The sequence below is a fragment of the Hibiscus syriacus genome, unplaced genomic scaffold, assembly GCF_006381635.1.
Source record: "Hibiscus syriacus cultivar Baekdansim isolate YM2019G1 unplaced genomic scaffold, ASM638163v2 tig00110384_pilon, whole genome shotgun sequence".
Lineage (NCBI taxonomy): Eukaryota > Viridiplantae > Streptophyta > Magnoliopsida > Malvales > Malvaceae > Hibiscus > Hibiscus syriacus.
Genome location: NW_024062715.1, coordinates 5220913 through 5247889, shown reverse-complemented (window position 1 = coordinate 5247889; position 26977 = coordinate 5220913). Strand labels below are relative to the sequence as shown.

General features: G+C 32.9%; 1 protein-coding gene and 1 pseudogene across 2 annotated transcripts; one reads left to right on the top strand and one right to left on the bottom strand.

Moving 5' to 3' along the window:
* Positions 1 to 12658: 12658 nt before the first annotated feature.
* On the top strand, positions 12659 to 15913 carry LOC120122212. 2 transcript variants are annotated; one of them, XM_039141410.1, is made up of 9 exons: positions 12659 to 12745; positions 13545 to 13916; positions 14052 to 14135; positions 14258 to 14419; positions 14507 to 14639; positions 14722 to 15013; positions 15166 to 15360; positions 15522 to 15644; positions 15759 to 15913. In XM_039141410.1, exons 2-9 carry the CDS (start codon positions 13622 to 13624, stop codon positions 15870 to 15872), a joined length of 1398 nt encoding a protein of 465 aa, XP_038997341.1. In that variant the 5' UTR covers positions 12659 to 12745; positions 13545 to 13621; the 3' UTR covers positions 15873 to 15913. The 2 variants fall into 2 exon arrangements, with proteins under 2 accessions (XP_038997341.1, XP_038997340.1); XM_039141409.1 differs by lacking the exon at positions 12659 to 12745 and having other exon boundaries at positions 13502 to 13916.
* A 358-nt stretch (positions 15914 to 16271) lies between these two features.
* Positions 16272 to 26483, bottom strand: LOC120122226 (annotated as a pseudogene).
* Positions 26484 to 26977: the final 494 nt, after the last annotated feature.

The window sequence follows — 26977 nt, the reverse complement described above, 5'->3', positions numbered from 1 at the left end:
TTCTTCTTCTTCTTCGTCTTATTCTTCTCTTTCTTATTCTTTTTCTCCTCCTCCCCTCTTTTTCAACTCTTTATGTTGATCGAGAATAGAATTTATTGATTCTTTCACCTACTCCTCATCTGAAGACGAGCATGAATCTGAATCATCAATATCATAATAAGCAGACCAAAGATGATCCTTCCAAAATTGCTTGAAATATTCTTCCCACAAGTGCATGTTTTAGTTCTCCTATAACTCTATCAACTAACCCAACTCCTATTATAGTTAAAATTTGAGAAAATTAACATTGTGACGAGTTTCAACGACTCTTTTCAAATCTAAACTGTTATAAATTTTCTCAAAATTTAACTATAAAAAGGACTTATCATATAACATGTCCAAGATAGACTTTCTAGTTGGAAGGCCCAACATCTTTCTCTTATTGGACAAGTGACATTGACTAAATCGACACTATAGGCCTTACCATAGTACAGTCTTGTTACCTTTCTGATCGGACTTGTAATAAAATTGGCATGCTCATTCGATGATTTATATGGGGTGACTCGGATGAGAAACAAAAAGCACACTTTATTCGATAGGAAGATGTTTGCAAATCGGTTATTGAATGGGAGATTAGGGTTCATGATAAGATTCTAAACCTAATCTTAATGAGTGAAGAATAGAGAAAATAAGAGAGAAGAGGCTCTCTGAACCTTGTTATTGAAAACACACAAAGTCTTTACAAGCCATGCATTACTTATAGATGCACGAGTGCACAACAACTTAATTACAATAAAATGCATAACAGAAAACTACATAACAGAAAAGCCTAACAAACTTATAACTCCATAACCGTTTGCATAACATAAACATATTACATTCATCAACCTTCTATACATTCTCACATACTCTCAACATTCCCCATGCTTTCCAAACTTCTATACAGCAGCTTAAGAATCAACATTCTCCATGTTTTCCAAACTTCTATACAGTAGCTGTGTGACTAGAAGTTTTTGACGATGTTTCACAAACATAGGTGCTGAGAGTGGCTTAGTCAGAACATCAGCAACTTGTTTATATGCTGGAACTTCATGTACCTGCAACTTACCAACAACAACCATCTCACAGAAAAAAAAATAGATCAAGCTCAATATGCTTGAATATTGAGTGAAGTACAAGATTAGCACAGACAGCTATCGCGCTACTATTATCACACCACAAGGTTGCTCATCCATGCACAACAACATGAAGCTCATTGAGCAAAAACATAACCCACACCAAATCAACAACAGCCGAGGCAACACTTCGATACTAAGCCTCGGCAATAAAACATGCAGCAACCTGTTGCTTACGAGAGCTCCAAGAAATAAGATTGCCTCCAAAATAAAGATAATATCCCGGGGTTGATCGCCTATTATCAACATCAAAGGCCCAAGTAGCATCAGTAAACCCAATTAAAGACAACCTCGACGATGAAGTGAAATGTAACCCATAATAAATTGTTCCTTGAAGATAACACAAAATCTTTTTTACCGCCTGAAAATGTACGTCAAGCGATGCTTGCATGAATTGACAAACTCTATTTACTGGGTAAACAATGTCAGGACGAGTCACTACCACGTATTGAAGAGCACCCACTATACTTCGATACTCGGCAACATTGGTTATGGAATCACCACCACGGGCTAACAGCTTACAGGTAGAAACCATAGGAGTTGGAAGTCCTTTTCCATCATCAAAACCATACCTCTGCAACAAGTCACGAATGTACTTTTGTTGATTTAATAATAATCCATTAGAATCATAACACACTTTAATACTAAAAAAGAAACTAAGAGAACTATGATCTTTTAAGGAAAACTGTTTATTCAATTCATCAATTACCCTTTGAACTTCAACACCATTGCTTCCTGTTAGAATTATGTCATCAACATAAACTAACATATACACTATGCTACCTTCAGTCTTTCAAACAAAAAGCGATGAATCTGATCGTGCCAAAACAAAACCAACTGAAATCAAATAAGTTCAAAGACTATCAAACCAGGCTCGATGAGCTTGCTTTAGTCCATAGATAGCTTTATTGAGCTTGCACACCAAACCTCCATTCTCTTGTTCATATCCAGGTGGTTGAGTCATGTAAACCTCTTCAGACAACACCCCATTCAGGAATACATTATTAATGTCAACTTGGCGAAGCTGCCATCCTTTGGACAATGCAAGTGAGATAATTACCCGAACAGTGGTTGGCTTAACTAATGGACTAAAAATTTCATGAAAATCAACTCCAGACTGTTGAAGAAACCCCTTTGCCGTAAGTTGAGCCTTGTAAGGAGACACAATCCCATCTGGATTTCGTTTTACCTTAAAAATCCACTTGAAGTGAATAGCTTGTCGACTCTTAGGAAGAGGAACTAACGACCAAGTATCATTCTTCATCAAGGCATCATATTCCTCTTGTATTACCTTAGCCCAATGAGGACTAAGCATAGCTTCCTTAATGGAACAAGGCCCATTCTCCAGACAAGCAACCTGAAGAACCTTAGGTTTTCGAATCCCGTTTTTACCTCTCGTGACCATGGGATGAACATTCTGAGAAGTAGACTGAAAATCACAAGTAGTAGGTCGAGTAGGTACACTGCCCTCTGGATTACGTGAAGTAGAAACCACAAGCCCCACAAAAGAAGAAACAGACTCATGCACAACAGTTGACTGATCCACAAGTTATGGCATCACAGAAGCTGCAGGAAAATCTATACTAGATGAAACCACACCAGTACAAGGAACTGCTTCCTCATTATTGCAAGCAACACTTGTAGCGCCATGAGAAGAACCAGCAGTTACACCAGGAACAACAATTGGCAGAACCCCAGTAGTTACGTCAGTCCTTCGAGTTTGAGAATAACCAACATGATCTACTTTCTCATAAGGAAACTTCTTCTCATAAAAAATTACATGTCGAGAAATAATCACCTTACCCAAATCATCTCAACATTTGTAACCTTTATGAGAAGAACTATAACCAAGAAACACACACCTTTGAGAACGAAATTGTAATTTATGTTGATTAAAAGAACAAAGACAAGGAAAACAGGTGCAACCAAAAACACGAACAAGAGAGTAATCTGGAGACTGTCGATAAAGAACTTCAAATGGAGATCTACCACTCAGATAAAATGTCGAAACAAAAGCATAACTTTAGAATTTTAACAGTAACGAAGCCTGAGATAACATAGCAAGACCCATTTTAACAACATGTCTATGATTTCTCTCATCCTTACCATTCTGCTCAGACGTCCCTAGATAGGAAATACGATGCAAAACTCCATTCGAACTAAACCACGACCTGAGAGCCTGATACTCTACACCATCATCAGATGTAGCATCTTAACCTTATACCCAAACTGAACTTCAATCATCTTAAAAAAATCAAGAAAGCATTGCACTACTTCATATTTACGCTTGAGTAAATAAACCCACGTATAACGACTAAACACATCAATAAATGAGACATAGTAAGCAAAACCATTAAAGAAACAATTGGTGCGGGTCTCCAGACATCAGAAACAACCAATTGAAAAGGTTCATTATATTCAGTCAAAGACTTACGAAAAGGCAATTCGTGTGCTTTGCCTTGCATGCAGGCAGTACAAACATGAGTCAACTTGGTTTTATTAGAAGAAATGTTACAAGACATCATAATCAAAATTACAACATCCAAAGAAGGATGACCTAGTCTCTTATGCCACAGCTCCAAAACATCTTGTGAGCCAGAAACATTATGAACTTGAAACATTGCCTCCTGTTTGTCACATGACTTTTGGCCATCATATGGAAACAGTTGGTAAATCCCTTCTTCCGTGAGCTTCCCTCGAAGAAAAAGAGTTCTAGTCTGAGCATCCTTCACAAAACACTCAGAAGCATGAAATTCAAGAAAAACATCATTATCACGCGTGAACTGTGAGACAGACAATAATTTCTTCTTAATATTAGGAACGTGTAACATATTTTGTAAAATCAAGGGTTTCTGACTTGTAAGTAAGAATCCTCGACCAACATGATCGATTTTAACACCCTCACCATTACCCATGAGTAAAGCTTTGGCACCAGTGTAAACTGTACCTGAGTCAAAAACAGACAAGTCATTTGAGACATGATGTGTAGCACTCGTATCAGGATACCAAATAGTCTCAGAATGCATCAACGAGCAAGCTGAATTAGAGGAAACAACTGAGTTGAAAACTGTAGGTCCTGAGGAAGCAAGCAAATGCTGCACAGAAGAACCAAGAACGGAGTTATTCGAAAAATACCTGAAGTATAGACCACTTGCAGATACGGGAAACTGATAATAACCTAAAGCATGAGGGACAACAGTCATTCCTGGTAAATCGGAACCAGTCGAGTAAAAAATCGGGTGGTTGTGAATAAGTAACAAACGGGTGGGGACATGTGAGAGATGATGAATCGTATGAGAAAACACTTGTCATCCAGATCGTTGTTTGACAGGGTTCAATCGATCAAACTATTTCTGCCAATCACCAGCTAGATCCTCACCTCCAGTCACACCAGTAAAGTCACGATCAAAACAATGATAACACTTTTGTACCACATGACCAAACTTACCACACAATTGGCATTGAGGCCTATTTAAACTCCTTCCTCGACCACGACCACGACCACGACCACGGTAACCACCACCTTGCTGATCCCGAGTCTGACCCGAACGTAGTTGTGATGCAATATTTTCTTTAGCATCCAATTCAACATTATTTACTTCCATGGATAAGTAAGCCAAGTTAGCTGTAACACCTTCATTCAAAAAGATTTTCTGTCGAGCCTCACAGTCCAACAACATATAAGTTAGAACTTCCAAAGACATGTTCTCACGAGAAATAATGGCAATGATTGACTCAAACTCCATCGAGAGGCCAGCAAGCACAACACGCTCACATGCTTCTGCTAAGTGACAACATTACCCGATGCATTAAGTAAATCACAAATAGATTTAATCTTTGCAAGATGCTCACTAATAGTCAAATCATAGTTCCTTTGAGAATGTGGACTATGTCAGAGAGATGAAATCTTAGCAGCAGATCGAGCACCAAACAACCGAGAAACAACAGACCAAATGGAAGAAGTCGTTGTAAGACCAGTAAGATGAGGAACAACCTCAGTACTGATTGTGGTGAGTATCCAAGAAGCTAACAACTTATCTTGATGCCTATGAATCAAGAACGGATGATTAACCTCAAGATGATATGATACACTCGTGACAAACTCATCTGGTAGAACTGTATCATTGGAAAGGAAACTTATCAACCCATAACCATCAATTATCAAAGCAACCTGTTGCTTCCAAAGAAGATAGGTACTCTCGGTAAATTAGACAGTATCATGCTTAGAAATATGTTGAACCATATTAAACCCAAAGGAACCGTCACCGAGCTCATAGGAGAGTTATTTGGAGACACAGTTTCAGCACCTCGAACCGGATCTGTAACTAGATCAACCATGATGAACAAGACCCAAAATGAAAACTAGATCTCAGAACACTATCCCGGTCACTACCTCATTGAAGCACTCACCACAACACATTAAAGAAAGAGGAACAGCGGAAGAATAAATGACCACCAGGATTGGTGAATGATACCATGATAAGATTCTAAACCTAAGCTTAATGAATGAAGAATAGAGAAGATAGGAGAGAAGAGGCTCTCTGAACCTTGTTATTGAAAACACACAAAGTCTTTACAAGCCATGCATTACTTATAGCTGCACGAGTGCACAACAACCTAACTACAACAGAATGTATAACAGAAAACTACATAACAGAAAAGCCCAACAAACTCATAACTCCATAACCATTTGCATAACAGAAACCTATTACATTCATCAACCTTTTGTGCATTCTCACATACTCTCAACAGGTCAAACACATGAAACCCCAAAATAAAGCTTTAATTTTTATTATGAAAATTATCTTTCGCCTCATCGCCAACAAAAATCAGCTATGGGCTCGAGTTTTGCACTCCAAATACAAGATGGTAGATATAGACCTGGAGCATATTAATCGCACAGGAGGTTCGTGAATTTGGATAGGTTTGAACTTGGTTTGGGATGAGGTCTGCAAGAGTCTCACTTGGAGTCTTAGAAATGGTTAGATTGTTGAGTTTTGGAACAATATTTGGATCGAAGAACACGAACCTTTAAAGGAGTTTTACTCTGGCTAAACTTATAGTTTTAAGAACAAAGCAAAGGTTCGGGACATGGTAGATCATAATGGAAACTGGAATTGAAATTGGTTAAGCGCCGTGCTTCCCCAGTAGATTCTTTCTTACATTGCTGCTGTTAAACCCCCAACAGAAAATGGAGGACCGGACATCCCGATTTGGAAATAGGATAGACACAGGCGTTTCACAGTTAAGAGCTCTTATAACCGTTGATTAGGTGATACGACGAAAAATGAGAGATCATTAGTTTAGAACCAAATCATGAATTGTCATGGACTTTCGTTGTGAAGATGCTTCTTTGGTCTACTTTGTGCCTAAATAAATAAACAAACAAATTATTCTTCCATTTATACTTTTAATTTTGTTTTTTTTAAGATATTAATTATATTGTTCCCTTTGTCATACTAGCTACTTTTGGTTAGCTTAAATAACACAATCTTATTTATTAATCATATTTGAAATTTTAATCAAAATTTAATCACGTTTGAAAATTAATTAAGGTAAAATTCACTTTTCATTTTCTTACTTTAAATTATGGATTCTTTTCTTGTTTTTGTGTATTTTCCCATCAATCTATTATTGAAATAATTTTTTATACAATACTTAAGTATCCATAATCCTATCGGTTCCTTAAATCGGAGGATATCATATGCTTAAATTCATTTGAATTTATATCTTTTAAGATGTTGACACTAGATCCCTTAACTAAAGTCAGGGTTCAAATCCCGACGTTTGCGAATGGACCAAACTGGGTTGGGATGATCGTCATCATCTCTTCAGTACTCAATCTAAATCAATCAATCAATAGATCGAATGTCAGTAATTATAGCAGAAAGAAAAAACAATCAAAGATGCAATTACAAGGTCCATCATTGGCTAGACCCCTAAAATGATATATATATATATATATATATAATATGGAAACATTATATTTTGCCTCTCTAAAATTATAAAATATTAAATTAATTACAAAAATATAATGTTATAAATTACTAAAATAATAAACATGTATTTTAACTCTAGAAAAAAATATAATTCAATCTCATTCTATTTTTTTAAAATTTCATCTCTAATATCAATCTAGTTAATACTTGATCAACTGTAACTATAACATACAACTTCAAAATATGTAAAATCTTAATATATGTTAACTTGAGACAATTTTATCAATACCTAAATTTGTTAGCATGAGAAAGGCATAACACCGAAGATGCTCATAACGTTTAATTTATAACTATTTTTTTTTAGTATTTTAGCCTCAACATTTTATTTAAGGGGAAAGCGCCCCTATTTATTAACTAAATAGTCACTTAAACATTTATTCTTCTTTTTGGGATTACTTTAACCCTCGACATTTTATTTTTGGAGAGTTAACTATAACACCCTAGACCAATACGACACACAGTCGACCAATTCAGGTGCTACACGGAACCATCAGAGTGACAACCAATTTTTTCTTATTTCTTTTACTCAAAAACGATCATTTTCTTTATAAAATCAACTATAAAAATATAATTAAAATTGTACACTGGGAGCTCCCAAAATAAATATTTACATTCAAAAATAATAATACAGACGAACTTTAAAATATATTCACGACTCAACTTTACAATAGGGTTTATAAATATACATGCCCTTCAAAACGCTAAGACGTATTCTGATATGCTCTGGTCTGGACTTCGGTCTCTCTAGGTATCCTTTAATCTGATTAGAGGTGGCAATCGGGTCATTCGAATCGGGTTCAGGTCGGGTCATTTCGGGTTAGGATTGTATTCGGTTTAGGTTTGGGTCTTGTCGAGTTAGATCGGGTTCGGATTTAGTTCAGGTCTATGGAAATTTAATTTGGGTCGGGTATCGGGTCAGGTCAAAATCGGATCAGTTGGTTTTCTGGTCGAGTCAAAATCGCATCAATTGGTTTTCGAGTCGGGTTAATATCGGATCGGTTGATTTCGAGTCGAGTTAGTATCGGGTTGGCTGGTTTCGAGTCGGGTTAGTATCGGGTTGGTTGGTTTCGGTATGGGTCAACCTTTAGATTTTATGGTCATTTCGTGTTAATTTCGGTTTGTTTCAACCGTCATCACTCTTTGTCGTCATAGTCATCGATGTTGTTCTTCATTACTTGTAATTTAAGAATTTTATGAAACTATATTTTATCACATCCCAAGTCCGGGGCAAGAAGTTTAGTTTAAAATTTAAATGAATTTGAATCAATAAATCTTTAAAATCCAAATTGAAAATCAAATTATAATATTTGGAAGTATAAGAATAACTTTATAAATCCTAATAATTTTAGGATTGATTGTATATTAACTCTCTATAGTTTTTTTTACTTTTATTATAACTACTAGCATTTATCATATTTAAAAAAAATACATAATATATATATATATATATATATATATATATATATTAATTTATTTTTTATATTATTTTACTAAAACATATTACCTGTTCCCAATTCGCAACCCCAAATTAAAAAAATTACAAGCTCTAGAATTTTTTATATTATTTTAATTTAATTTTTTATATTATTTTATATATGCATTCTAACCCACCAAAAATTCCCCAAATTATTTTAATATAACTGAGTTTGACATGCAAGAATGATTGAGTGTCATTGATATGGTGTCGGTATTTGATTTAGTTTGTATTTTTATATCAGTTTTGAATGAGAATTTTTTATTTGACACTTATGTTCAAAATTTATTTTAAAATAAAGTTAATTATAGTCAACTGTCTAAATAATGTGAATTAAAGTTATCACATATTAGAATTTTTTTTTGAATACTTTTATTTTATAATATTTCATATCAAATAATGTTTTGAAATGATTTAGAATTTATCGGATATAGAGATGATATTTTAACTGAGGAAATATTTTATTAAACTATTAAACTATTACTAAAGGTGGTGATTAACTAGTTGTATATTATAAAATGTGTATAAAATATATCATTCTACTATTTATCTAATTAATAAAAATAATAATAATAATAACAAATAAATTATTCATTCACTTAGACTCGGTTATCGGATTAAAATTGGGTCAAAGTTCGGTTTGGATCGGATACGGGTAAAATAAATTCGGGTTGATTTCAGTTCGGGTTATTTTCGGTTAGGGTTATTTTTTCGGTTTTCGGGGTTCGGTTCGGATGACTTCGGTTCTGGTTACTTTCGATTTGGGTTATTTCGGTTCAATTATAATTCGGGTCGGTTAAGGTTCGATTCATTTCGGTTTTGAATCAATTTTGGGGTATTATTATATCGGGTTATCGAGTAAATCGGTTCAGGTAATCGGGTCAAATTTGACAGGTCTAAACCTGTACTCTGAAACATTCGAAAGATGAGCTAACTAGCTCAGTGTCACTAACAATTAGATCATACTAACTGTATATCATTAAAAGGCTCAAGCTATCAAGTCCGTTGCTCTACTTTAGTGAGTATACTTGTATACTCACCCTCTACTCTATGGTGACATCATGTTGTGGTTGAGGGTTATGCATCTCAGAGCTTACACACCCCTCTAGTCTACCGAGAATGTGGCCCCCAGAATCTTTGCATCGGACACCACACTCTCGACTAGCTCACTCTTTGAGTGTCAGACATTGCGCCCAAATTAGTCAGCTTTAAGTGCCTCGCGCACTTCCTAAGGATATATCCAGATGAATCTATACTTTCGACATTGCTAGCTTTTCTAAAGGAACTCAAGTGTCATGATCATTTCCCGAGCATTCAAACAAGACTAGTCTTATTTTACCCTACTTATCTCTTCCTACGTTTGAAATAAACATTATTATTGTTCTCACTTGTAGTCTTATTTAGGAGTAATTATAAGCTTTTGGGAAACCTCACTTGCTTCTATAATGCTTCTTGAATTAATGCTCATTTCTTAACCTTGGTATTATCGATACCCTCTCCTCAATATCGATACTGCTTCATGCAGTATCGATACCAACCCTTAAAAATGCCTTATTTAGACCCGAATTTGCCTCCCAATCTCCTAAATTTCTCTACTTTAAGGTTTCCCAATATGTTATTAAGTCTTATTTAATCTTAGGGGGTCATAAATAAGGCTTAAAACATGCTAAAATAACATTAATAAGAATCTACCATGGAAATCTACTGAACATGCTTAAATCTTAACTTTCTAGCTAAAACTCTGTTCTAATGATCTACAACTGGCATGAGGAAGCTGTGAGTGTGTCACATGGCCTCCTTGATTGTTAAAACTTCTCTCAATTCAACTAGAAATCACCTTTCCTTCATCTCTAGCCTTGAAACTCTCTTCCACCTTTTTCTCTAATTTAAAGAAACAAAAGAGTTACTAATATCTAGGAGTTTGGTTTAAGGTAAAAACACTTCCTATAACTGAATCTACCCAAAATAACTTGATTTTCTTAAAACTCCCAAAAACCCATTTTCTAAAATCTTACCGAAAACCTAATATTAGGGGCTTAAATTGAAGCTTGAGGGAAAGATGTTAAGACTCTTACCTTGGTTTCTTCAATCTAGGCTTGGGATTCCTTAAAGCTATTACCTTTGGCTTGCTCTTGGGAGGAAAAGATGAGAGAAAATGAAGAGGGAAATGAGAAGATATTTTTTGGTCCGGAAGGTTCACGTAAAATCCATTTAAATAATGGGGTTTTAAACCTTTGAAACCACTTATGGGTAAACTACACTTTTAGTCCTCAAACTTTTATCCTAAATTAAAATACCTTAACTCTTGGGCCAACTTAGGCCCAATTACTATTATAAACTGGTCCAAACTGACTTGGGAGATCTAATGGGCTTAACTTACGGGTTTTAGGTTGACCTAAACTACTTACCCGTAATTCGGGGTATTACATTAATCATTTGTTGACTATTTTTCATCAACAGAGAAGTTTTTTTGCCCAAAAAGTTTTAAAAAGAATAAAGACCAAAATGAATATATAAACAAATATTATGGGCTTTTTTTGTCATTATACAATGAGAAAAAGACAGTTTAACCCATTTGGTTCTTTCTCCAGCAGGTTGGTGGAGTGGAGACAAACCCCTTTCCGGCTCAATCACTTCCCACATTGGTTCAACCGGGCCATTTCTTAATTTTCAATTTTTTTGCTCTCAATGATATGCATGGCCACTTAAACAAAAGGCAAGTTCAAACTAATCATTGTGTATATAATATATGGTTGCGTGGCCATCCATATAAGCTTCCCACTTTAATACCTTTTCCTGTTGTATTCTTTGAAGATTTTTTTTATTTTAACTATTTTGTAGACAATATCATTCACATATAAACCTCACTAAATACATTTTACACCGTATATCTATATGATAAGATTTTAGAAGATTAAACATTTATAAAAAGAATTATTTGTAAGAAAATATATCAATCTTATATTACATGTGATATCTCGTAACTATCATAATCTTTTTTGGATAAAATTAAAGTACGAGTTATTATTTTATATCTCTTGCCCTTTGATTATCTCCTCGGTTGTAATTTATTCAATGACTCTCACCTCATATAGGAATTATACTTTTGTCATCTCATATATGTTTAATGTTTTATTTGTGTTTGAAATTTTAATACATTTAAATTTAACAAGTGGACTCAGTGATAAAAAAGAATGTTATTCTATGCAGAGGTCTTGAACTCGAACAACTATATATGCAGTGTATACGTTGTCAATTGATCAAGAAAATTCTGAATATACACTACCTTATAATCACTAATACCATTAGGAGCAACAAAAATCCCCTTCTCCCTCCCTCCCCTAGATAGTAATTATTTCAAAAGAAAATATATTATTATAAAATATAAAGAGATCTATTTAAAAAACTATAACGAAATAAAAATCTAAAAGGAAATAAAAATTGCTAAAACCAAATATAATTCATACACTACCATATAAATAGAATTGTTGGAACTTAAAACACATAAAAATTAGCTGACCCTATTCCCATGTGTAATGGAGTAAGGGGAAGGTAGTATAGTAGGCTGCCCCCAACGTCAGGTTGAATTCCGTGGGAGACCTCCGGCAGTCAGAATTATGAATTGTCCACCGTAAAACTCGATCCCACAACCACAAGGTTAAGAGCCTTGCGCTCTACCAACTGAGCTGAACGGGCACATAAGATTAATGGGGTTCATATCATAAGAAGGAAATATCAATTTTTCCACTAAAATTAGTGGGGTTCATATCATAATAATAAATTTTAATTATTCATTCTCGGTAAAAACACAGACAAAGACATACAGGCAGACGGCGACAGAGATTGAATGAAACAATAAGCAGACTTTAGAACGACCATTAAATTATAAAACTGATAAAACAATATTTTTCATGAGTAAAAAAAAGAGACTACTTGAATTGAAGAAAACATTTTTTTAACTCTTAATCTTGCAGATTAAGGAATCTGCCTATAACATGACTTTCGCCACAATTTCTTCTCCTTTTCCATCTCTCTTTCCATTTTAGCTTCAATTTAGAATCACAGAGACAGAGGCAGAAGTGTCCCAACTGAATGAAACAGCTGTTCGTCTTCCCTAGGTTCATCTCTTCACTTGTTTTGTTCTTTTTCTAACATATGTGTGTGTATATATATATATATATATGTTTTACGGTAATTTTTAAGGCTTGATAGTATTAAAGGATGTAATCATGTGGTGGGGCGTGGGGGAACTTCAATGATTAGACAAAATCATGCGTTGTTTCCTTAGTCAACAGTTTCCACTTTAGATTTTTGAAATTCTAAATGTTTTGCAACAGTATCTTCCAATGATAAAATCATACTTATATTAGCTGTATTTTAATTGTACCTTTTTTTTTTTGTTCAGGCTTCTTAGGCAAATCAATTAATTAGCCTTCTCTTGGATAAGGAAGTTCCAAAGGAGTGTTCTACTCTGTTGGAATGACTTTAAGTTGAAGGCATGAGCCACTTTCTTACATTGATTTGTTAATTTGTTTAGCAAAACAATAAAAATTTGCTATCATATATTTCGCATTTCTTGTTGATGCATTGGATTTCTGGTTTTATCCGAAAGCTCCGACGAATTTATCTGCTTTTATAGATTTAGAGTCTGGGGTTTAGAGGTAGGATTCCGATTTGAAGAGCATTGAGTATACTACATTTCAAGTTTGGAGTTGCTTGAGTTTATTTCTTTGGTTTTGTATTGATTGATGTCTCTCTTGTGGTCTAAAGGGCTAATATCTTATTCCGGTGAACTCTCCGATGAGCGTTTGGTATGCTGCATTCATGGATGTTTAGTTCATAGATTGTTGTCATAGGATGATAAGGTTTTCATGTTTGGAATTTACCAGACGTCATGTCGTTGATATTTTATTGCAGTATATGTTTCATTTTTCTCGGATTATCTGCTTTGTTCCGACTTCATCTTCACTAGCAGCAGTCTACTTATCCGCGTAATGGGTGGCTGTGTCTCGGTACATAGTGAGAAGGTACGATCTAGGTCGCACAAAAGACGCTTCGGCGGATTCCGCAAGCGCCATGGAAAGATCGTCTCTTCAGTTCCCAATGTACGTGTGAAAAGGACGAGTGATGCCGGGAGTCATATGGCAGATTTTGCTGTTAGTGAATATGTTCATCTCGACTTCGAGAAGGGTGCTTCAACCACCTGCAACTGCAAGCACGCGGAGATGTCTAACATGTCATTCCATCTGACGCAGCTACAATGGAACCACAATCAAATGGATGCCAATGGTCTCTTCTACTCATCTATTGTCATTACTTATTTGCATTAAGCAAAATCTAGGAGATTGCTATTCGTTCACGGTGTTGAAGCAACCGTGTTTTTTTCGGACAATTCATAACTGTAGAAACAAAATTAATTTTCAGGAAGATGCCAAGAGGAAGTATGGTTCGATTCTGTTAGCATTATCGAGTCCGAGTCAGATGATGATTCCGGAAGTGTATACGGAGGTAATGCAGATGGCATCTTATTGCTACCAACTGATTGTTTATTTAGACTGTGATTTGTGATTTTCGGTTGGTTGGAAAAGCTTACACTATTCTTTTGGTATCCCTTTTGCTGTTTCCTGCAGATGCATTTTCTTCATTAGCGAATATCTCAAATGCACAAGTGCTTCAGTACGAAAGTTCATGCTTCGTTGAAAATGGCTCCACCTATTCAGGAGAGAAAACTCAAGAGAGCCAAAAGAAATCGACGGTTATAATGGTTTCCGCAAAGACGAAATCTTTCGTAGGTAACGGAATCACAAAACGATCTTGTTTGAACATTATGATAAGAAAATGACACCTTAGTTGTGTAGAACTAAAAGGGTTAATAACAGGTGCAGCTGAGAGATACATATACCGTCCGAGAGCTGGACTTATAATTCCTTGCTCACGAGGGAAACCGACTGAAGGAAGCTGGTCAGAGATTTCACCTTCACTTTTTAAGCTCCGAGGAAAGAATTACTTCCGGTAAGCCACTTCACTGTTATTCACATTCTGCAATACATCATATCCTTCATACATAGAACTGAAGTTGTGCCTTGTCATGCAGAGATAAACAGAAGTTACCTGCTACAGATTGTTGTCCATATGTACCAATCGGTGTCGGTTTATTCATCTGCCCTCGGAAAGTGAATCACATCGCTCAGCACCTCGAACTACCACATGTAAAACCGCACGAAAAAGTGGCTGCCCTGCTAATTGTTAATATACAGGTTCCGACTTATCCGGCAAGCATGTTTCTTGGTGATGCAAATGGGGAAGGCTTGAGCCTTGTCTTATATTTTAAGGTCTCGGATACTTTTGACAAAGATATATCCCCTCACTTCCAGGACAACATAAAGGTATTCCCCTCACTGACATATGATTCTCCAAGAACTCTTTAAGCACGTAAATATCTGTGTCGGATATCGAACAATCACACTTGAATCCGCATAACATAGAATTAGATCTATTCTTTGCACCTCGGAAAATATTGAGTTGTGCTTTGTTACAGAAATTTATTGAAGATGAAATCGATAAAGTTAAAGGGTTTGCAAAAGAGTCCACTGTTCCTTTCAGAGAGAGGCTGAAGATTTTGACCGGTTTAGTTAACGCAGACGAGCTTCAGTTAGGTAGTACTGAAAAGAAGCTTGTTCAAGCCTATAATGATAAGCCAGTTCTTTCACGCCCCCAACATAATTTCTATAAGGTAAATTTACAGCTTTTCCTATTGATGTTTTAGCAGTCAAAGCAGCTCTGCTGGTTTCACATGCATGCATTCAAATGATTCTTAGTTGTTACGAGTTTTCATTTTTCTTGAAGTGTTTGTGTCCGTTACAACGTAACCGACCTTTCAGCTAATGTCTCCAGGGACCAAATTACTTCGAGATCGACCTCGACATACACAGATTTAGCTACATATCTAGGAAAGGGCTTGAAGCATTTCTAGACCGCATGAAAAATGGTATCATTAATCTGGGTTTGACTATTCAGGTTAGTTCTATTTTAAAACAATTGGGATTCCGGATAGGACGAAATTGACTTGGAGGGGAAAGTGTGAAGAAATTCGTAACATTTTGTGGTCTCTGGTTTTGATAACGTTTGCAGGCACAAAAACCAGAGGAATTACCAGAGCAAGTCTTGTGCTGTTTGCGGTTGAATAAGATAGATTTTGTAAATCATGGCCTAATTCCTACCATTGTCACTGTCAAAGATGATTAAAATGCAAGATTTCAAAACAACAATTCAACAAACAAATCAGTGTATCATTCATTTATTTTGATATTCTACCTTGTAAATTGTTTTTGACCATCCACACTAGCAGTCCCAGCCAGGGTCCGCTATATGGCGGTAACAGCATCTTCCGCAATGCAACCAAAAATACGGTCGCAACTGCAATTTAAATTCCCGGTCCCAATACATTGACAATTTTTTAGATTTAGTCCATGTATTTAAAACTTTTAAGAATAATGTCTTTTTCTTAATCTAAAAATCTCAGTTCAAATATTAATACTAGTTTTATTTCTAAGTTCGTCAATTTAGCATGTTAATTAGGGTGTCATCATACGATTCAGCAAATGATGCACAGAAATGAACATTTCAAAATAATGAACGAATTTCATTATCAAACTAAATAACTAAATAACTAAAAAAAAATGCACTAATTAGCAGAACGCATTCTTCATTTGAAAGCTCAGTAAAAGGAAATGAACATCACCGTATTAAGGAGGGTCAGGGTGAGGGCAATGAGAAATGGGAATTCATTTGGGGCCGATGTCCTTGAGAGCACAGATCTGCTCTTCACCCATTGATGACATCACCGTCACAATTAGATCCTTCCCCTCACCAAATCCACTCTTTATCTTCATTCACCAATCATCACACTGTTATTAGTTTGTTCCAATATATGTTGTACGAAATAAGATTCATTTAACACACAGACTAACCAGTGTAAGCAGAGCTTCTTCTGTTGGAAGACGAAGATCATCCTTAGTGTTACCACTTTAAGTCAGCAAACTCACCTAAATCATTATGGTCAGAACAAGCCACGCAATTTAAAAAACGAAAATCAAACAAAAAGTTGGTTTTACAAATCCATCTTCCGAGATATCAATCAGCTGGTAATCAGTACGACTGACACGAGGAACCTGTAAAATGGAACCAACAACATCAACATTAGCCTCCGAAACCCTAAGACATAAAGCATAGATCCAGTGACCCAAGGAGAAGACCCACGTCGCAGTTGTGAGACGAAGGAACGATATCTTCAATCTTTTTGCCACTGAAGATATCAATTCCGACAAAATGACATTTCGCGTGCCCATGCTTTCCGGTCTTCGAAGTCGAAACTTCCACAACCTATAGAAATTCAAAAAAGAGAAAGCGTGTCAAAGATTCTTCGAATCAAGAATTTCTCAATCAATAATTGAACTTGCTCGCCAAAAAAAATCGGAGATCAAAGAATTTTGAGTTAGAGAGAGAGCAGAAACAAATGCAATGAACAAAAAGGAAATTAAAAAAAGAAGAAGAAAGATTTGAGGATCAGAATGGAGACCTTGCAAGGACGGCCTTTGATCACGATGTAACCATTCTTACGGATAGTGCCGGCCTGCTGAGGAAAAGTTTTAGAAGCTCCGGCATCAGCTTTCGATTCGAAATGGTGATCCTCGTCAGACATGACAATCAAAGCTTAAACAGATTAACAAGTTTGGAGAACTGGATCAAAGAAAGGGAGAGTGAGTGAGTAGCTGATACTCAGCTCGAGATGTTTACACGTGGGCTGCTTTGGAGCCAGTATCAAGCCGAATTGCATTGTTTAGCATTCACTATTCTCTTGATGATTCTTCTCTCACTCCTTATATTATACGTTAGTTATGGATGTAGTCTCTATAAACTAATTTTATTTTTTTAGTTTTGTATAATTTTTAAAAAAATTTAAATTTCTTTCCACTCTAAACAATAGTGAATAGTTGTGAAATTTCTTAAGTTAAGATTTACAATTACTCTATGTTAAGTCAAAGTTGTAGATTTAATTATAATTTGATAATTTAAAATTATTTGATTAATTATTTATTAATGTATAATATATTTGTTTACATTAGTTCAATACTTTAAAAGATCAAATTAGAATATAAGAATTAAATCCATAACTTATATATTGTATAGGGACCGATAAATTTTCGGAACCTTTTATCATTTTAAAAAATTTATTTTATTTAACTAACTCAATTGAAAAAGCCTGAAATCTGATAAATATGGGATTGTCTCAGGAAAGGCGGGTTAATATACAGTTAATATACGGCAGTACCGGATACATTAAAATGTATTTAATAAATTCGGTTTAGCAGTACCTATTATGTTGACAACTAATAATGTTTTAGGTAGAAAATATGAAAAACTATTAAAAAATTTGGTAACCGGTAAACTTTAGTTATCGGTAAGTATCTATCCTTTTTATAAAAGTGTCCATACTTTTAACATATCAAGTAAATTTTATCGGTTTTGTCATAATGAATCTGGTTTTGTCATATTTTTACCTGTTATATTGTAAAGTATCTATCCTTTTTATAAAAGTGTCCATACTTATTTCACTGTGAAAATATATTATTATTATCTTTGGTTAATATTGTTAAATTTAAATTCTAAATAATATTTTATAAAATATCAAAACAATCAAATAATTTTGTGTGTAAATGAAATTATTAAATTAATATTATAGGTGAAAACATGAAACACTATTAAAAAAAATTGAAACATAAATTACATAACTTTAAAAAAAGTATATATCATTTTTATAAAAGTGTCCATACTTATTTCACTGTGGAAAACATATTTATTATTATCTTTGGTTAATATTGTTAAATTTAAATTCTAAATAATATTTTATAAAATATCAAAACAATCAAATAATTTTTTGTGTAAATGAAATTATTAAATTAATATTGTAGGTGGAAAACATGAAACACTATTAAAAAAAATTGAAACATAAATTACATAACTTTAAAAAAAGTATATATTATTTTTATAAAAGTGTCCATACTTATTTCACTGTGGAAAACATATTTATTATTATCTTTGGTTAATATTGTTAAATTGAAATTCTAAATAATATTTTATAAAATATCAAATAATCAAATAATTTTTTGTGTAAATGAAATTATTAAATTAATATTGTAGGTGGAAAACATGAAACACTATTAAAAAAATTGAAACATAAATTACATAACTTTAAAAAAAGTATATATCATTTTTATAAAAGTGTCCATACGTATAAAAGTAGGTCTAAGTCATGAAGAAATATTAAAACGGTATACCAGGTAAAAATATGATAAAACCGGTAACAAAATGATAAAACCGGTAAAACGTTGCCAGATATATTGAAAGTGTCGATACTTTATATAAGGATCGACACTTTATGAATTTAAAAGAGAAGCAGTTTTAGCGCTTATAATGTGTCGATACTTTAAAAAAATATATCGATCCACAACAACATAACAGGTAAAAATATGATAAAACCGGTATCAAAATGATAAAACCGGTAAAATGATACCGGATATATTGAAAGTATCGATACTTTCGTAAGTACGTGTAATAAATTATCGACACTTTCAAAGAAATAGGTAATTATCCTTTCGAAAGTATCGACACCTGACATAAAAGTATCGACACTTTTGTATTTGTATCGATTAAATATAAATAACATATCCGATCAAAATATAATTTAGTAAAAGTGTCCATACTTTTTTCATTGTGGAAAACATTAATTTAAGGTTATCTTTTGAGTGAGTTTTAAGATATTAATTTAGTAATTATAGGCGTCTAATGATTTATTTTTTACGTTACGATATATATTATTATTAAATTAAAAACAATAAACATATATATTACATATTTATTATTATCTTTGGTTAATATTGTTAAATTTAAATTCTAAATATTATTTTATAAAATATCAAAACAATCAAATAATTTTGTGTGTAAATGAAATTATTAAATTAATATTGTAGGTGGAAAACATGAAACACTATTAAAAAAAATTGAAACATAAATTACATAACTTTAAAAAAAGTATTGATCCTTTTTATAAAAAGTATGGACACTTTCAATATAATATGTAAAAATATGATGTAATAGGTAGCGCTTATATAATGTAATAGGTATCGTTTATATAATGTAATAGGTAGTTGTAAAGTATCTATCCTTTTTATAAAAGTGTCCATACTTTTTTCACTGTAGAAAACAATAATTTAAGGTTATCTTTTGAGTGAGTTTTAAAATATTAATTTATTAATTATAGGCGTCTAATGATTTATTTTTTACGTTACGATATATATTATTATTAAATTAAAAACAATAAACATATATATTACATATTTATTATTATCTTTGGTTAATATTGTTAAATTTAAATTCTAAATATTATTTTATAAAATATCAAAACAATCAAATAATTTTTTGTGTAAATGAAATTATTAAATTAATATTGTAGGTGGAAAATATGAAACACTATTAAAAAAATTGAAACATAAATTACATAACTTTAAAAAAAGTATCGATCCTTTTTATAAAAAGTATGAACACTTTCAATATAATAGGTAAAAATATGATGTAATAGATAGCGTTTATATAATGTAATAGGTATCGTTTATATAATGTAATAGGTAGTTGTAAAGTATCTATCATTTTTATAAAAGTGTCCATACTTTTTTCACTGTGGAAAACATTAATTTAAGGTTATCTTTTGAGTGAGTTTTAAGATATTAATTTAGTAATTATATGCGTCTAATGATTTATTTTTTACGTTACGATATATATTATTATTAAATTAAAAACAATAAACATATATATTACATATTTATTATTATCTTTGGTTAATATTGTTAAATTTAAATTCTAAATATTATTTTATAAAATATCAAAACAATCAAATAATTTTTTGTACAAATGAAATTATTAAATTAATATTGTAGGTGGAAAACATGAAACATTATTAAAAAAAATTGAAACATAAATTACATAACTTTAAAAAAATTATCGACCCTTTTTATAAAAAGTATGGACACTTTCAACATATTATAATGTAATAGGTAAATTTGCAATTCTATCGGTATAAATATACCGGTTTACTTATAAAATAGGTAAATATAAGCCTACCTATTACATTATATAAGCGCTACCTAGTATGTTATTGTACTTTATAATATTTCCGGTTAAATAATATAACATAACCGGTCTAAATTTTAATCGATCACTTATTTAACCGATCACGCCGTATATTAACCGTTTTTTAGACGTCGCACCGCAGAACTACCCGATAAACATATTTGTCAAGCCAAACTCAACTCTTGTATTCGAAGTAGACCTGTCCTTATAACCCGTTAACAGACCCAAGTCAGATTTCGGCAAAGTTTTCGTAGATCCAACCTTAAAAATAATTTAAAATGTATACTTTTAAAGGTAAATTATATTGCATATTATTAAATTTTAAGCCATATTTTTTTCATATTTCTAAACCTTAAATTTTTATAATTATATAATTAAATTTTAATTATGTTATTGTGTCATTAAATTTTAATGATATAATGACATCGATTGATCTTTTTGTTATTGTGATGACATGAACAAATAATATTGTTTTGGCACGATTATTAATGTCCAAAATAATATCGTTTTAAACACTGAACTTTGTGTATTGATTTGTCACTATACTTCAAAATTGTCCGGTTTTAGGCACTAAAAGTTGGTCATTGGTAGTCAAACATCACTCGTCTTTCGTAAAAAATTCGGTATCAAAATATTTTTATTTCATTATTTCTTATTCTATGATTGATTTTCCACGAAAATCATGTAAAATTCACAAAATTCATTTAAAGTTTTGATGTGCTAATATTTTTATATCCTCTTATGATCATCCGGTAAAGTTATTTTGAGGTATATTATTTGACTTCTTGAAATAATGATTATCATTGTTCAAATTTGTGAACAACTATTATTGTTCAAATTTTTAAACAAAAGCCTCAAATCTAAAAAAGCCTCCAAATCGATAAATGGTGAAGTTTTTTATTTAATTTCTATCAATTTTAGGTGGATTTTATGAAAAATAATTATAAAAAAAAGAAAGAGAAATTAAATATAAATGTTTTGATATCAGTATTGTCATAAGAGATGACTGATAAAGAACGACGATTAATTATTAACGATGACCAAAAATAATGTAAAAAAATAAAAATCATTTGACAATAAACATAAATCACTCTGTTACATCCACTAATACTCAAACTCATGACTTCAACAATTCTTTTAACCACTTACGTAAGTTGATTCGTACTTATTGTCCAATTTAAATAACGATAAAACAACCTTTAATCTTAAATTTGATTAATTTTTTGAATTTAGTCCTTATCATTTTCATATCATCATTAATCCTAAAACTCATTTTTTTTATTTAATCCTTTAACTTAGATTATGTGATTATCTTATGACCAAATATTTTAATCAGGGATTCAAATAACAATTAGACTACTATATCGCGATCGCGATGACTTTCAATACCACTATCACGAAAAATAATAGTGTGAAAGCGAAATCATACAAATAACAATAAATTGTGAATGTAATTTAAGAGATAACAACCAATTGCATCAATAACGAACCATTATTCAGTTATTTTTTCACTATTTATTTTTAAAAAAAAACAACTCATTTAGAAAAAATTCACGACCACAATATCCACAATAGCATCCGTTATATCCACAATCACGATAAACGCAACGCGACTGAAAATACAGCCGCAACCACAATTTAAATGACTATATATATATTTGGTGATATTATGACACTATATCAAAATATCGCATTATCATATAATAATAAAATCTAAGTTTAAGATAAAAAAAAGTTAATAAATCTGAATATTAATGTGTATAAAGGAAACAAAAATAAAGTTAAAAAGAATACCAAATTCGAAGATTAATTACAGCTTTGACCCAATTCAAACAATTCGCAATCATAATTACATATATTTTTAATTGTATTGAAAAAAGGTATTTTTCCTAAAGCACAAGTAATTAAATTTAAAACAAACATAAATAAAGCTTGTTTGGTTTAAACAATTCAATTATTATTTAGAACACAACTTAAACTAAAATAAATAAATAAAAACTAAAATCAATAGAGCTCAATTCAAGTTTTTTCTTGTGGCTCTACACTCAAATTCTTTTCTCCGCCAATAAGCACGCTGAGAAACAGAAACTGGGTATACATTACAAGCCATAAACAATAATACCAGAAACAGAAAACCTTAGATTTTACCCGTGGTGCCAACCATGTAAAAGCTTAAACACAATACAATCATGAATTAATTTGGCAATACGGTCAAAAATTGATTTGGAAAAGTATGCCAGTGATTTGAAAATGGATAAGCAGTGGGTTAAAAGTTCTTGTTACCTTGGTTCAGATAGCATTAGTCTTGATTTTCAATGCGCCTTCAGAATATTGTACATACAATAATGATTTGTGCAATCATTTTCTACTTGAACTTCCATCAAAAACTGACCTCAAATGGCTTTCATCAAGTTTATGCACAAATATCTGTGGGGGCTTTTTCTCTGTCACCGGAAAATTCGGAATGATTCAATGAACAAATCAATGTCAAAATGATAATTGTTATCGAATCGTGTAAATATTAAATGGTTGAAGCAAAAGAAATGGAAGAACAACTAACATTTCATTGGCCTCTTGGTTAGTATGGCTTGATGCGACAGCCAAAATTTGTCCTTCATGGTTGTATGTTAATGATGCAATACTGTTTGAGCAACTAGGCAACAGTAAGCAAAGGAAAGCAGATTAGTGATGTACTTATTAAGAGTGGCAGAACAAGAAGTAACAACAAAAGGAACAGATAAGATTACCTCAAAGAATCTTCTTCTACTTTTGGTATCCCATGCTGTAACATAACCCGCATTATCACCCGTGACAAAAACACCTGAGATGCTAAAACAAAAAGTACCATAATAATGCCATTATGCAACATTGTCCGTTACCTATGAGATCATCCTGATTGAAGTGCACATACAACGGGTTGAATGCAATGTCATTCACCAGTACTACATGGTTTCTTCGGTCACTTGATTTTGGATGACATCGGAACATATACCTGCAAGCATGAGATAAATTGGATTTATAAATTGACACAGACCGTGATTTTCAATTTTCAACTGCTACATTGAACCAAAAGTTCAACAGTTTTCAAAACTAACCCCATGTTGTTTGAACAGGAAGGATATGAAATATCTAACTTTACTCGTCCATCTACCGATCCAACTGCATATCCTGCGAGAACATATAATCAGTTTTAAGTGTGGTATAGAAAAAATTCAAAGCCATCTAAGAAAAGTTTTTTTTTTTCTTTGCTCATCTCTCATAAAGCTGTTATATTGAAGATTATGAATTCTGACAGAAATCCATCACAATAACTCGTGGAATTCACATTTAGTTGTTTGGTCATAGGTCATTCATCAAAAATAATTTTGAGACAGAAGAGAACATTAGTACATGTAGAGTCAACGACATCAAAAAATAATACCTTTACTATAAGGAATTGAGGAGACACATCGTATTGGAACATCCATACAAGATTCATTTGATTGAACAGATTGGTCTAGGTTACGCAAGTCATAAATAAATACTGATGACCCAACCACTAGTATCAATTCAAATCCAGAGAGGGACATTGCCTCCACTTCTGCATCTAGATTTTTCAGGAACACAAGGGGTTTTGCTCCAAACATGTCCCAGTCTATGATCTTCTTATCAAAGCCTGCAGTAATCTCTTGACCTGAAATAAGAGAATAAGGAGACTAACTTCCACTGGAAATAAATACGATTACAGGAACATACTTGAATGGTAAATCTATGATCTAAGGTTTATAATGGAGTTTTTTCGATGTTCACTGGAATGTTGCAATTTAAAGGGTCCTCAGGGTCCCTCCAATGATGAGAATAAAGCATTGTGCTCTAATGTGAAACGATAAACTCACAAATCACAATGAGGTTCTACTATTGACATTCTTTACAAACATAGTTGAATAGGTTCATATTTGTACTGGTATATGTAATAAAAACTATCAGCTGTGCTCTTGAAAACCTTCTGTTGAGAGGACCAAATTATTAATCTACTAAAACTTCTTTATCACAGCCCTGTTAAAGCCCCAGCTTATGTAAGAAGAGAAACAAAATACTCAGTTGCTCAATATATGCAGGGTAGTACGTCACAGAACAATATAAATTCGATGCACAAACCATTTTCTAAAACCGTTATAAGCTTCCAAAAAATAAAGAGGTTCAAAATTGCAGACATATTGCCCTCGGTAGAAATATCTTTTTTTTTGGTGCAAAAAGCTGTATAACTAATTTTGTTCTTCACTTGTGTCTAGTTTCGACTAGGACTTTGTTTGCATCATATGAGAGAACATTTTATTATTTCAAACAAATCGGCTTATTTGAGAAACATTATAACTGTGCTATTGAGAGTTTCAAGGTTGTGTTTACCGTAAGTATTAAGTAATCAGTGAAGATTATTTAAGGGAGAGAATAGTTAGGAGAATATTGTATGGGGAGTGCTACAACTAGTATAGTTAGGTTGAGAATTTGTATCTCTTGTACAGATGTACTGATAATATTAGTTGAGAATCCGTGTCTCTAGTACTAAGAATATTATATTGACTTCTCTCTGAACAAGGTTGCACAGAGGTAGGATCGTTGATTGATCTAAACCGCGTGAACAAACTTGCTTGTGTTTCTGTTTAACAACTACACCAACAGTTCTGAACAAATGTTAAAAGGTTTGTAGAAGGTTCAAGGTAATGGGACAAAATTTAGTTTTATAGCTAGATGAATTACAAAAATGTAAACACCAACCATCATTACTTGTTTACAAATTACAATCGTAAAGTGCATAAAAACAAGCAGGAACCTTTTAAGACAAAGCAAATTCATTTGATGAGTGAATCATGACAAAGTAAAGCTACAGGGCATAAAATATGCAAAGTTATTCAAGATCTCACAGTATCATTAAGTAAGATATTGACACAAAATGTAGCTCAAGTTGAATAGCAGTAGGAATGAGGTAACTAACGTGTTTCAGTAGAATATTCCACGCAGGTTACCATATCATCATGATTTCCAATTTTATTGCTGATTCCAGACTGCAAATCATACCTAAAAATAAAAAGGATTTCCATATTTAGAGAATCTTGGATTTACGAGATAAAGAGGTCATATATTTCATGCTCTTAACCAATATTTAGCAGCAGAACCTTTAATTAAAGAAGAAAACCACTCATGTAATAGCTTAAATCAAAATTTGAATACACTCAAGCAATTAAAATGAAAAACCTTGTAATAGAACCATCAGAGCCAGCGCTGAACGCGACAGATTCATCCTGGAAACAACAGTCGAGAAGCGCAGCCTCGGACGAAGCTTCTAGTCTGAGCTGAGAACAATCCACCTCAAGTAGTCGAAGACTCTGTTAAAAATTAAAGAAACAAAATCAACAGCGAATAATTGCAATCCAGATGGGAAAAAACGGAACAATGATCAGAGGAGATTACTAACGGATTCCCAAGAAGAAATGAGGAGGTTGTTAGATTGCGGAGCGAATCGGATCCTGGAAATGGCGTCTCGAATCGGGTTCTCGAATTCCAAACAAGATCCGTTCATTTCAAATGCTTACAAGGAGGGCTCACAGCTGATTAGGGAGAAAAGAATTTTCAAATCTAGGATCGTGGTTTCAGGAAGAGGTAAAATTTAGCACGGAGCCGGCAGAGGGAGGGGGGGAGTTCAGTTAATGACACAAAACACTGAATTTTCAAAAATGGCGCTCGGCAAATCTCTGGTGAATTTAAATTGTAAAGTGGATTTACGAAATTATCCATTCCGGTAACTCAAAAGTCAAAGTTACCCTCCCATGGTGTACATTGAAACCGAACACTAAGGTAGTGTTTGTTTTTGTAGAGGTAAAAGGTTTGCAGTCTGCGGACTACATCTGTAGAAATCTACAGCAGAAGAGGTGGACCAAAAGTCTGCAGTCTGCAAGAAGAAGACTGTTTATTAAAATGAACTGAAATATAAATAAACTGATTTTTTAAACTTAAAAGAGTTTTGCAATACTGAGATTTAAATAATTTTAGTTTTACAATACTGAAATTTAAATAATTCATACAACTACAATAATAAATTATTTAAAATAAACCAGTCCATATTTTAAAATAAATCAATTCATACTAATAAATTATTTAAAATAAATCAATCCATACAATTACAATAA

Bases quoted from the DNA above. Each gene is read 5' to 3' on its own strand.
- LOC120122212 (XM_039141410.1), top strand. From the start codon at position 13,622: ATGGGTGGCTGTGTCTCGGTACATAGTGAGAAGGTACGATCTAGGTCG. The intron at 14,420-14,506 runs GTAACGGAATCA...GGTTAATAACAG, and splicing joins AAAGACGAAATCTTTCGTAG to GTGCAGCTGAGAGATACATA. The intron at 15,645-15,758 runs GTTAGTTCTATT...TAACGTTTGCAG, and splicing joins ATCTGGGTTTGACTATTCAG to GCACAAAAACCAGAGGAATT.